General features: G+C 45.6%; 1 protein-coding gene across 2 annotated transcripts in view; it reads left to right on the top strand.

Moving 5' to 3' along the window:
• The window catches only part of LOC138528683 (E3 ubiquitin-protein ligase TRIM39-like), a 229234-nt gene that overhangs the window by 51037 nt on the left and 165041 nt on the right, over window positions 1-13156 (top strand). For both annotated transcript variants that reach the window (XM_069640541.1, XM_069640540.1), the window contains exon 2: window positions 6634-6939. In XM_069640541.1, coding sequence (XP_069496642.1) covers window positions 6916-6939 — 24 coding nt within the window. In that variant the 5' untranslated portion in view covers window positions 6634-6915. The remainder of the gene's footprint in view (window positions 1-6633; window positions 6940-13156) is intronic.

Raw genomic sequence — 13156 nt, 5'->3', positions numbered from 1 at the left:
CCTCGGATGTCTTCCATGAACAGGGTAGAATGGAGTTTGCCCTGTGCTTGTGTGAACTGAGTTGTTGTATGCATACTCAGCTATCCAGAGTATATTTTTCCAAAAATCCTCGGACTGTTGCAACATCCACCTGAGATATTGCTTTAAAGTTTGGTTGGTTCGTTCAGTTTGCCCATCAGTTTGAGGGTGATGGCTTGTGGACAACCAGAGATCAATTTTGGCAACCGTACAACACTTTCTCCAAAAGGCAGAAACAAATTGAGTTCCGCGATCAGATACTAATATTGACGTAAATTTATGCAATCGAACAATTTGCTCTAGGAATACAGAAGCGAGAGTTGACGCATTTGGGAGTCCCTTCAGAGGGATGAAATGGGCCATTTTGGAGAATAAATCCACAATGACTAATATGGTGTTGTATCCATTGCATGGTGGAAGATCTGTGATGAAGTCCATTGACAGGGTATGCCAAGGTGCTGGCGGTACTGTTAGGGGATGTAGTAAGCCTAAGCCAGCGGGGTTCTGTTTCTGAGACTTGTGTTGTGCACAGACACCACAGGTTTCAATAAATTGGGCAATATCGTTTCGCCAGTTTGTCCACCAGTGGTTTTGTTTTACCTTAGCTAGAGTTTTGGCTATTCCTGGGTGTCTTTCCACTAATGAATCGTGGTAATTTGTGATGATTTGCTTTTGCAGTTGTTGGTCTTGGACATATAATTGTCCTTGGAAATATGGTAGATTGTCTTCGATGGTGTACTGGCCACCTTATAACAGCCATTCCTGTTGTGTTGATTGATCCATCTGGAATTGCAAACTGGTTATTTGGTCATCCACACACGTGGTGGCAGCTATTCTGGTTTGAATCATTTCCTCAGGAATTATGGCCACGGGGTCAGATGCTGTAAAAGCCTCATTTTCTTCACTCATGCGTGAGAGCGTCTGCTTTCCCATTGCGTACTCCAGGTCTATAAGTGATAATAAAATCATATTCCGCGAAAAAGAGAGCCCAACAAAGTTGATGCGAGGATTGTGCTTTGGCGGTTTTCAAGTATTATAGGTTAAGGTGGTCCGTGATGACAGTGACCATATGTCTCGCCCCAAGAAGGTAATGTCTCCAGGCCTTGAATGCTGCTTTAATCGCCAGTAATTGCTTATCTGTGATTGCGTAGCTCAACTCGGGGGCTGAAAATTTGCAGGACCAGAATGTGATGGGGTGTAGTTGTCCTGTTTCGGGGTCTTGTTGTGACAAAACTGCTCCCATGGCTATTTTTGAAGCATCTGTCTCAACTATGTAAGGTAGGTTTGGTTGTGGGTGTCAAAGGACTGGTGTAGTGAATGCTAGTTTCAACTTCTGGAAGGCTTCTTCAGCTTCTGTCGACCAATGGAACTTTTGATTTTTCTTTAACAAGGAGGTAATTGGATGTACAATTTGTGAAAACCCAGGTGTAAACCGATGGTTAAAGTTGGCGAATCCGAGCACGCTTTGCACTCCTTTCGTGGATGTTGGTGAGGGCCATTGGAGGATTGCATCCACCTTTCCTGTATCCATATGTATGCCTTGTGGTGTGAGCATGAAACAGAGAAACTAGACTTCGGTTACACAGAAAAAACATTTTTCCAACTTGGCATACAATTGGTGTTGTCAAAGCTTCTCTAAGACTGCCCGGACATGGCCTACATGTTCTTCCATTGAATTTGAGTAGATAAGAACGTCATCAATGTAAACGAGTGCAAACACCCAGTAGTTCACGGGGTACACCATTCATAAAGAATTGTAATGCCGCAGGGGCATTGCATAGCCCGAAGGGCATGACCTGGTATTCAAAGAGGCCGTACTTCATGTGGAAGGCCGTTTTCCACTCTTTTACTCTTGCAAGATGGTATGCTCCTCTTAAATCCAGTTTTGTGTAGATTTGAGCATGGTTCACTTGGTGCAGGAGCTTTGATATAAGTGGTAAAGGATATTGATTTTTTACTGTGATCTGATGGCTCTATAGTCTATGCAAGTTCTTAAGTCCCCCTCCTTTTTAGGCACGAAGAATAAGGGTGAGGAGGCAGGTGACTTGGACGGGTGAATGAAACCGTTCGCCCGGTACTGATCCAGGTAAATTCTAAGATGCTGATTTTCCTGTTCTGTCAGAGCGTAAATTCGGCTGCGAGGGATCTGGTCTCTGGGTACAAGATCTATTTGACAATCGTAGGGTCTGTGCGGGGGCAGAACGTTGGCTTGCTCTTTTTTGAAGACATCCTGGTAATCTTGGTATTCAAGCAGTAAGAAGCTGATGAGGCCCAACATGATTCCTTTATTCGGTTTCAGATTGCTGTCATCTTTTTTGTAACATGTGTCAGCACAATCATGAGTAAATGTCAGAACTCGTTTTCGCCAGTCGATCCTAGGATTGTGGGTCTCCAGCCAGGGCATTCCCAATATCATCTGGAAGTGAGGAGTACCGATGAGATCGAAAGTAATGTCCTCTTGATGCCCGTCCTGACAGAGAAGCTTGACTTTCTCAGTGTATTATGTCTCTGGGCCGGAGGATAGCTGAGAATCATCCACAGCAGTGACGTTTTCCGATTTCTGCTTCTGTCAGAGAGGAAAGCCTATTCGGAGAGCCAAATCTTGGTCAATGTAGTTACACACAGCTCCACAATCAATATATGCCTCCAAGGCATGTATTTTTGATGGTTGCTTGTGGTTCACCAAAAGCACTAGAAGGACTAGATGCGATGTCTGTACGGATTCCTTTTTCATGCTAGACAAGCGGACCCCTACACTTGCCGGGCATTGGCGTTTCCCAAGTTCTGTTCTTCTTCATCAGTTTTGACTGTTGCTCCAACCGTTTTCTTGGGTGGTTTTACCGGGCAGTCACGGAGGAAGTGACCTGCTTGTCCACAATATAAGCAAAGCTGTTGTCTTCTTTTTTCCCTTTCTGCTTTGGTAAGGGGACTTCATAATCCACCAATTTGCATTGGCACAGACTGTTCATGTTCTTTAGTCTGATTCTCACGAGGTCGTACGTAAACTGACCGTCCCTCTGATCTAGCTCAATCCATTTTCCGATTCTGCATCCTATGATCGAGTTGCACCTTCAGGTATATGTAGTCTGCACATCTCTCAGGGCGATTGACCACTTGCGCCAACACATCCTTAAATTCTCCACGTAACCCTCGGTAAAAGAGTCTAGTCCTCTTCTCTTCTGGCCAGTTGGTCTGGGCTATGAGATGATTGAAGGTTGCAATATAGGTTAACAGATCTTGACTCCCTTGTCTGAGTGACAACAACTCTTTGTCCAGAGCTTGTCCTTGAGTATGACAGGCAAACAATTTCTCCATCTCATGTTGGAAATTCCTAACGTTCCAGAATAAAGGGTCATCTTGATTTACCAAAGGTATAGACCAGTCCGCCGCACTACCTCCTAAATACGGAGTATAAACGCCACTTTGGCTTGGTCATTAGGAAAGGCTACTGGTCTGCACAGGAAATTAAGGTGACATTGGTTCATAAATACAGCAAACTTGTTTGGGTCGCAGATGAAGCGTTCGGGGGGGGATAGAGGCACCGCTCCTGGAAGAACCACCTGAACTGGTGTTGATTGTTGTGGTGTGGAAGAATGAGAAAAATTGGTCACTCAAGGAAGTGGAACCTGTCCTGCTTGTGCTTGTAGCATTTGTCTTGCCAATTTGTCAGTTCTTTCTCGAGTTACAATAAGATCCCTCTGTAATGCATTGGTTTCCTGTCTTGAAGCATGTACTTCATCCCGTAATTCCCCTAGTAAGAGGGCTAATTGATCTGTTTCTGTAACGCCCAGGCAGAGAGTATTAGAGGCTTTGCATTCTGTTACGCTCACCTGGTCTCTGCCGAGGCTTTGGGGCATGGTTGCAGCCCTCCCTGAACTTGAATCACCCACTTCAGGCCTCTCCCTCAGTGGAAAAGCTGAGAGCGGTGGTACGTGGTGATTCTGCTCCTGTGTCAAAATAAGAGTGTGTGAGTGCGCCTATCTGTGATTGTTGTACCTCTCGAACCCTTCACCCCAAAGTACGGTTTCTGTGAGCATACGCCGGCCCATAAAGCTCATCTGTGAATTATGGAAGATAAGCTCTCCATCCTGCTACTTCTGTCAGGGGCGCGTTGAATGGGATCTAGTTCATTCACTGATCCCTGATAAGGATTAGTCCAGTCCAGCTGCGACTTTGTTTCTCCTTGTTTCTCCTTTCTTGAGCTCTTGTGATGCTGTTCGTTCTGTTTAATGTCTTTATATGTTGCTCCTATTTATGCCCGCAATAATGTCTCTCTTCTGTTTTCTTCCCTTAGATGGAAATGCGGCCTCAATGCAGCTGTGAGACGCGAGACGCGGCCGGATGGAAGATGGATGCTACCACTATGTTCGACAGCAGGTAAGTGATGTTTTATGGAAAAGCGCAAAGTATGGCGAAGCGTAACCTTAAACTGACTGTTTTTTCGATGTCTAACCTTTCTTCTGTTTTTCCTTGCAGGCGCTGCTGTCGACGATGGAGCGTGTCTTGCTGCAGTGCCAAGATGAAGATTTCGGCGTTCCGGAAAGTGTAAAGATGAATACTTGGTTCGCAAAAGAGATGTACAGGTAAGAACAGCTTCCCCCAGTTGGTAAGTATGCTGGCAGGAAGCAGGATGTCCAGGAAGCAGGATCTTCAAAGGTAAGTCTGACCTCAGGCGACGGTGAGAGTTATGCTGCTTGCAAGTGCAGAATAACGCAAAGCGTCTTTCTTGAGGGTCGGGGCAGCTTATATAGCTGAGATCGTGGGCACGCCCATTAGGGCCGGCTTACCAGCCACACCCTGCCACTTCTAGAGAGTGAGCATGTGTGAAGGCAATCCATTAGCAGCCACACCCAAGAATACACTTGGGGCTGCTTAATGGACGGAATGTTCAAGGTTAATGCATCCTGCTTAATGGATGGAATGTTCAAGGTTAATGCATCAGAAGTGCTATGTCCATAATAAAAGCTTTTGTTGTTAAATGGATGTTCTTGTTTAATTTTGTTCATGATCCTGGCACCAAAGGCACCAGGACAGTGTCCACCCAGGTCTCCTGTGCATGCAACCCCTGCATGCCTGTGCCCCTGACTTCATGACCATGACAGTATGACCACTTTGACCTATCTTGGCGACTCACCGATGGCCTTCTGGTTTCTGTAGCTTTACTCAGGCGGGGATCGACCAGAGTATCCCGAGTTAGCACCCACGTGGTGCAGGTTTCCTCTACAGCTGATCTCCCCTCAACACTTTTACAGTTCTTGTAACTTGGTTCAACTTGCCACTTTGAGACTTTCATTCACCACAGCCCGGTTCTTATCGGCTCTCCCCTCGACTCACTGGCTGTAATGAACTCTTTGGCTTTCCTCGTAACTGGATTCAAGGCCGGTACCACGGTAGCAGGAGTTTCCCTCGCTCCCGCTTAACAGCATCGACACGCTCTGTGTATCGTTGACATCTGCTGCAGCACACTTGGGCTATTGTCCTCAGCCTTACAAATCTTTCCTCAGAGGGGTCACAGGGTTTTGTCAAAGAGGGCAAGGTTGTGTCTCTCCTCGTCAGCCTCTCGATGTTTGCTGCCTTTCTCTTCCTTTTGAACTGCCAGGTCTGGATAGCTGTCTGGTCGTACGTCACCTTGCTCGTACTGTGCTCTCTTGCTCCACTTTTTATCCCTGTGGGGAAAGGGAAAGGTCTGTCAGGTGTGTGTGTGTGTGATTTTGATCAATTGCCTGACTTTTCTTGACCCTTGTATTGGGACATGTCAGGTAAATGGCTCTGGTGTTAGTCTGTTCTCTGGTGTGTCGTGTGAAAGTGTTTGTGTCGGAAAAGGGAGGGGGCGCAGTGGTTTTGAATGTCCTACGTGATGGGGAAAAGGTGTTGAAAGAAGGGGGATACCGTGTCTCACCCATCGGTGTCACACTCCCACTCCCCGAGGACCCCCATCCAGATGATCCTCCCTCACTGGTCCACCCCCAGGAACTAGAACCAATAGTGATGGTCGTGTCGTGGCCACCTGGATGACAGATCCCCGGGGACTAGGTAGGGAGACACCTTCCGGTTTCTTGCACTTCCCATTACACAGCTCATTGCGTAGCACTCTGACACAATTATGACATTACGTTAAGAAAATAAACCCCCACATAGTACTCATTGCAGACTTGTGCTAATCTATTATAAATATAAATGTTCTTTTATAGCACGCTTAATACCGGAGACGTTTCTAAGCGCAAGATCGGAATTTGAACCTATGTTGCTATGCTTGTCTTGCTTCCAAGACAATCGTGTTGCCCCTGAGCTACCCCCCGAACCCAAAGGGACCCTAACCATCATTACAGTACTTCCTTTAGTCTCATCAATGAAAGGTAGATTTGGATATTGCAATAACTGATCATGTGATCATCTGGTCACATCCAGATAGTTGCACTGCAGTCCAACTTCTAACTCAGCTTAAAGAGCAGTAGAACACATCCGATAACCTCCCATTGGTTATGTATTGTTTGTTAGGTGTACTTTTAGAGCACACTGGTGACTTGTGTACATACCCATAAATCAGTAATAGATTTGACTGGCAATAGTTTTTCTTGATTGATGTCCATTACTCACTGGTAACCTTTCTTCCAGATCAATGAATGCTGCAGAAGCAGGGAAGTTATCAAACTGTGTGCAGCCCATACCACACCTGAGTCAAGGGGAGTAGGGAAGGCGCTGTCCACATACACGCTTCTCCTTTGAGCCGGCTATAATCTTGAGACAGAGACTTGAGAGCAAGGACACAGATGGCAGACCTGGGGGAAGAAGTCAAGGAGCTCAATGGATCTTCAGAGGAGAATGGAAAGACCTGCATAGACCAAGGGGAAGAGCAAAGCAAGGTTCATTTAGCGCAAACCTAACTAAGCACAGTCAATGTCATTGAAGGTAACATATAAGGTAAGGTGGGACAGTTACACTACGTGTTGTTGCAGCCATGGGTTGGGGAATGCAAAGTAGTCACCTTGGCGTTTACTGAAGTGTAAGTCATGACTGTTGGCATGGTCTGGATTGCCACCAGGATGTTGGTGCATTAGGCAGGGACATATAAAGAGAAAGGTGTTTCCTGTTTTATTTCCCATGGAATCAGTTTTGTCTTGACCTAGTGATCACCTGGCTGGTCAGAGTCACATGGTTTTATCTGTTTATTTGTGTTTCTTTTGTGGGATGGTGCCCATGAGTAACCATTCACAAAAACAATACTCCAATATTCCACACTGATCTAATGGAGGCAGTTTGCCAAATGTATGGTGCTTCTGGTGACTCTTGGCATCAGATCTCTCACACCAGGGTCTCCATAGACAAGGAATCTTGGGAGTAAAGACTGATAGGCAAGTATACTTAAGCCTCACTTGATCACACCCCAATGTATATATGTGCCTAACCAAAGAGGTATGTTGGTAATGCAGTAACACAGCAAAAGTGAAATGCGTGTAAAGTAGGCCCTGTAGAACAGCTTGGCATCCATGTTGGCCAGAACTGAAAGTGGTAAAGGCAGTTAACGTCACCCTTTGCGCAACAATAAATTGAACTGAACCGCCCAAGCCTCTTGTAGATAGTGGAGCCAACCCAAGAATGTATATATCTGTGTTTCAAAATGACACTCTAGGTCAGTGTGAGTGTTAGCAGTTGTTGTAACACATTGCCATCTTAAATGTTAATAATTTGTTTGTCTTTGCCCTTGGCATGGGATATTGTGACATCAGCATTGGCTCGTGCAACTGGCGCATGTCAGGGCTGCGTGTCTTCACATGTTGCCCGCACTGTTAAAGGTGCCTTGCGGTCTCCGCTCGGCAGTTGCAGTTCGCCACCAAAGACGTGTCTATGTCTTTATCACGCGCTGCACCTGCGTGCACCATGCGGACGGCTGGCCGCCCCACGGTAGCACAACCACTATGACGGTGGCCAGAGACCCGGCTCCCAGTAACACACACTTACAAGTTACTGGCAAGACAAATTGCTTGACAGACATCTAGTCCAGGCACTGGTTCTGTCTAGACTGTACTATGGAAATGCCCTCTTGGCCAGTGCTTGTCTCCCTAAATAAACCTATATAAACCTATATGAACCGTCCAACATGGACCGGCCTGGATGATATCAGGCAGAAGAGAATGTGAACACATCTCATTAATCCAGATCTTGCTGCACCGGCTTCACGTAGAAGCAAGTTGCGTCTTAGAAACGGCCCTTTTGATATATATATTGTTCCATAGCGACACTCACCCCAATAATTTACATACAACTATACTGTGTGACAAGTGTCCACTATCATTGCAGCAAAGATTGGACGCCTACAATCTCTATCTTCTAAACAAAACTCGCACTCAAAGGAAGTCTTCAGCGAGTTCCTTACTATAAGGTAGCACATCAGTTTAGGAAGCCAGGAGTCACAGGAAGAAAGGAACAGACTTTATTCTATTAGTTATATGTTGAAGAGATGGTACAGGGCATAAGGGACATCCTCCAGCAGACAGTCACACTCGGCCATCTTCTCACTAACTGGCACACATATAACACTCAGCAGTTCACTCACACAACTCTCCTTGCCCCAGGCATGCAGGCATGGAAGACTGGGATGCTAGAAAGCACATCACAACAACTCTCCCACCTTATGGAAACATCCTAAAGTGAAGTACATTTAGAAGGGATCTCAGAGAGAGAAAAGGAGAGGAACATGCATTGGAAATGTAAACCCCAAGAACATCAACCATACAAACCAACTGCTCAACATGAAACCAACAGTCCCTAATAAACCTCCGCAAGTGCATGGTAAACTCGGACCAGATGGTTAAACAACTTCTAGGTCAAGGAGCTTCAACATGAGACACATTGCGGCACGTGCTCCACAAGGCTGAAGGATTAAAACTCCAAGCCCCTGCCATACACCACTGTGCACAAGCACAATAAGTAAAGGGCACTGAGGTCTGGTGACTCTAACCATAAAAAGTCAAAATGGATGCCTCCCAAATCCAACAGTCTATTCAGCAACAGTCTGAAGCAGTCATAACATGTCCATTAACCTTACCATGGTACAGAAAGCACAAGTAAACACACCATGGGAACCACAAGGCAATAAGCACACTCCACACAAGTGTAAGTCCCCTGCAGGATGTACACCTTTACACACACAAGCAAGGAGCACACACACAGTCCATTAATATCAAGAAAATGCAACCATGCTTTCAGGTGACCCAGCAAAGCAGTGTCCAACACCCAAACACTACAAAGTAAGCAAAGGGGGGCCAACATGGGTAGTGCAGTGCCTACAAAGTACTGCATCATTACCAGAAAACTACAGATATTTAAAACACAGGAGCCACCCACACCCTGGGTAGAGTGTGTATTAGACTCAGTAAAGCAAACGTCAGTGAAGCTGGTGTCATACAAAAGGGAACAGAATGTAGTCACTCCACCCACAACAAAGGAAGGAGGTTCAGAACAACGTGGGTACCTGCAAGTAAGAATTCATCTGATCCAGAATCCAGGACCCAACCTCAAGGATCACAACTTGTTGGGAAAAACCATTATGCAAACAAAAGTAGATTGGACTATAAATTGTCCTTACACAGAGGCCAAGACGGACATACCCTTACTCATTCCAGTCAAACATACAGGCCTCACAACATTGTCCTCCAATGCCATACACTCATACGACATATATTCACATGCCACACACTCGTATGACACACACACCGATATACTCAATACTCCTACATGACACTTATTCATATGTTTGCATGGTCTCCAGGTGCTCGTGTGACTCTGTAAGAAAGGGCACGGTGGGTTAGTTAGGGATGAAGAAGAATAGGATGGAGGTTTTGCACTTCTGTTAATGTTTGCAGAACCAGGAGAAACTGGTGTCTGGGCATATCATCGTTCTGAGTGTCCTTGGACTGTGCACACTGGGCTTGTTGTGTCCGGAGGGGTTTCGTCCAGTGTCTGCGTTGTTTGTTGTTCGCGGCTCTTTGTTCTTGTGGCGGAGGTGTGGCTTGTGTGTTTTGTGTGTAGTATTGACTGGCCCTTTGGGCGTGTATAGTATGTGGGAGGTATGCAGGAGAGGAGCAAGGAGCAGGGAGTGGTTAGTAGTCTCTGTTGTTTTATTGTTGGTTGCTGCATCCGTACTGTCCCATGATTGCCTTGGGTCCGGGGTGTGAGTTATGGCTAGTGCTGTTTCTATACTTGTCTCATTGAATTGAATAGACAGGTTTTCTGTTGTTTTCTGAAGATTAGGTGATCTTCTGTCATTCTTATTTCCTTTGGTAATGAGTTCCATAGTTTGGCTATCAAACATGAGAATGCAGTTCCTCCGACTTTCCTATTCTCCCATTATTGTAGTGCTTCATTTCGATGTGGACATCAATGGTTGATATTAGGTTTCTTCCTGTTTGGTAGCTTCTTGTCCGTGTAGTGATTTGTGCGTGATGCTGTGGGCTTTGAAGTTAAAACATTTTTTACTGGTAGCCAGTGTAGGCTTCTCAGCATTGTTGTGATGTGGAGTCTTCTGTTTATTCTCGGGAGTAATCTTGCTACTGTATTTTGTATGTGTTGGAGTTCTTTTGTGAGGAGTTCAGGCATTCTGAGGTAGAGGCTGTTTGTGTAGTCTAGTCTTGCTAGTACCAGGGAGATGATTGCAAGATTGTGTGGGATAGATGAGGTAGGGAGGGGAGTATCCCTCTAACTAATTGTATGAGGTAGAAGCATTTCTTTGCTATTGTGTTGACATGAGGTTCTTGTGAGGGTTTTTTATCACAGCTGATGCCGCCGATCAGCTTATGTGTTTGTGTGTGGCCTTATCCTCGCGGGTGTGATCATTATTTCTGTTTTGTTTGGGTTTAGTTTGAGATTGTTGTTGATGGTCATACAGGTGCATATGTCCATGAGATATTTGTTGACGGTGTTGTTTGGATCTTGAGTTGCGGTTATCTTGAAGATGTCTGCATAGTTGTAGGTGGTCCGTCCATGGGTTTGAATGAGTTTCCTTTGGTGGAACATGTAGATCTTGAACAGGAGTGTCGAGCACCTGTATCCATGTGGTACGCCACATGTCATGTTTTTGGTTTTGGTTGTAAATGGCAGGAAGTGTGCTCTTTCCATTCGATTGGTGAGGAAGGATTTTAGCCGTTGTCGTGCAGAGTGTTTTATGCCGTATTCCTCCAGTCTCTGGATTAGTGTAGTGTGTTTGAGTGTATCAAAGGTGGCTGATATGTCTAGTAGTATGATGGCCAATCATGTGTTGATGGTTTGATTAGGCATTCATTTAACTCTCTGCCTTCTCCTCCTTATTTCACTTTGCTCTCTGACTCACTGTGGCTTAATTGCGGGAGCGATCAATGCTTTGAAGTGCCCTGTTGCTCTGTATCTCTTCTGAGGCTCACTGGTTACTGTTTGCTGCTTCAGCGTCGTCCTCATGTGCTGCATGGCAATTTGCATCCTCCTCGCAGACACTGTCACGCTGCTTCCTCTCCTTTCTGAACACCTTCTATTCCATACACGATCCGACACTCGAGCCACAGCTTGGGCGAGTGAAGTCTCTTCTTGCTTCACCTGCAGTTTTAACAGCTTCGGTGTCTTCCATGACTGCTTCTGCCTCTGCTGCACCCACTGCTGTCCCACTCGGGTACCTTGCCTCAAAATAACTAGAGCACATATTCTCTTCAGTGGCAATTTTGATCCTCATTGACTCTTGGTCTTCCTTCCTCGTCCCAGTTCCACAATCATTATGGATCTTGAGGTCCATAATGGATTTAAGTCTTTTAGGTGTACTAATTTCTGTTTGATTGTTCAACTGGATGTAACTAAAGTTAGGAGATGTTATATGAGAGATGTGCGACTTAACTTTAGGGCTAAGATTTCTACCCAAGACAGAGGTATGGCCATTAGAGGAAGTCACATTTGATTCAGAATCTTCCAAGGTATATAACTTCTTCTGCCTAGGTAACCCCTCACAGATGGATCTTTGGGTTTCCTCATGAGAGGGACCTTTGAAATGACAGCATGCTATTACATATTTGGGGATTACAGGACTCTGTTATGCCGCTTGCCTTGGGGTCTCCTTACTTGAACCGGCACGCCCCATCCTGGCGGCTGTACCCGCGTTTCCGTTTGGGGGATCCGGGGTTGTCCTTGGTTTCGAGCGCTTCCGGGTTCTCTGTGCGCACTGGTCTGCGCATGCGCGGGTGGGCGTTTCCCACTCTCTGTGCATGCGCAGTGCACAGAGCGCTCGGTTCGAACAAACCTGCGGTCCATGCCTCGTTTTGGGCATACCAACGCCTGGGAGACAGAACAGCCTGCGTTCCAAGACTCCCAGGTGTTGGTAGCCCTATATAAGGAGCCCCGTCATTCATTCAAACCGCGTCTCAGCGCGGTTTGAATGAATAGGTAATACGTTATTCTCTCTTGCTCTTGTGTCAGCTGGTGTTTCCTAGTCCCTTTCTCTCACGCACTGACAACTGTCACATGTGCATATGCTTTCTACACAAGGTTCTTTACTCTTCGTTCAGACCTATTGTTTTAACCCTTTATTGATTGAATTTTCTTATCTTAGGTTGTTTAATCTTCGATCCTTTTGTTTCAATCAAATGACCTTTTACATGATTTCTACCTGATGTCGAACCTTTGACTTTCGATCCTTTTGATTCGATCCTTTTGCTTTTCGGTTCTTTGTTTTCGGTCCTATCACCTATAACCCCAGTTTTTTTCTACGGCTGAGTCTGGAGTCATTCTATTCAGTAGGGATACGTTTGGTTTGGTTGATTCCATTAGTTCTGTTGGGGCTTCCGGGACAAAACTCTTCCAGTTTCTTTTGTTAGTTGTATGTAGTGCATTTCCAGGTATTATGCAGTTTGGTTTTTTGACAGTGAATAGGATCAACTGGTGATCACTCCATATGATCGGAACCGGTGGGGCATGATTGAGAGTCGGACTCTGCAGAGAATTGCATCGAAGGTGTGTCCAGCACAGTGGGTCGGTCCGTTTACTATTTGTTTGAAGTGCAGGGTTTCCAGTAGTGTGCTGAGGGAGTTTGTTGTGGTTTTGTTTTCTATTTTTGAACCAGATGTTGGTGTCCCCAAGAAAAATCAAATTATCAAGATAAGTATCAAGTGGATAAGTGGAGAGA

This window comes from Ambystoma mexicanum, chromosome 7q (assembly GCF_040938575.1).
Source record: "Ambystoma mexicanum isolate Mex_15411 chromosome 7q, UKY_AmexF1_1, whole genome shotgun sequence".
NCBI classification, from domain to species: Eukaryota; Metazoa; Chordata; class Amphibia; order Caudata; family Ambystomatidae; genus Ambystoma; species Ambystoma mexicanum.
The sequence above is the reverse complement of the archived record's forward strand: the minus strand, read 5'-3'. Positions and strand labels throughout refer to the sequence as shown.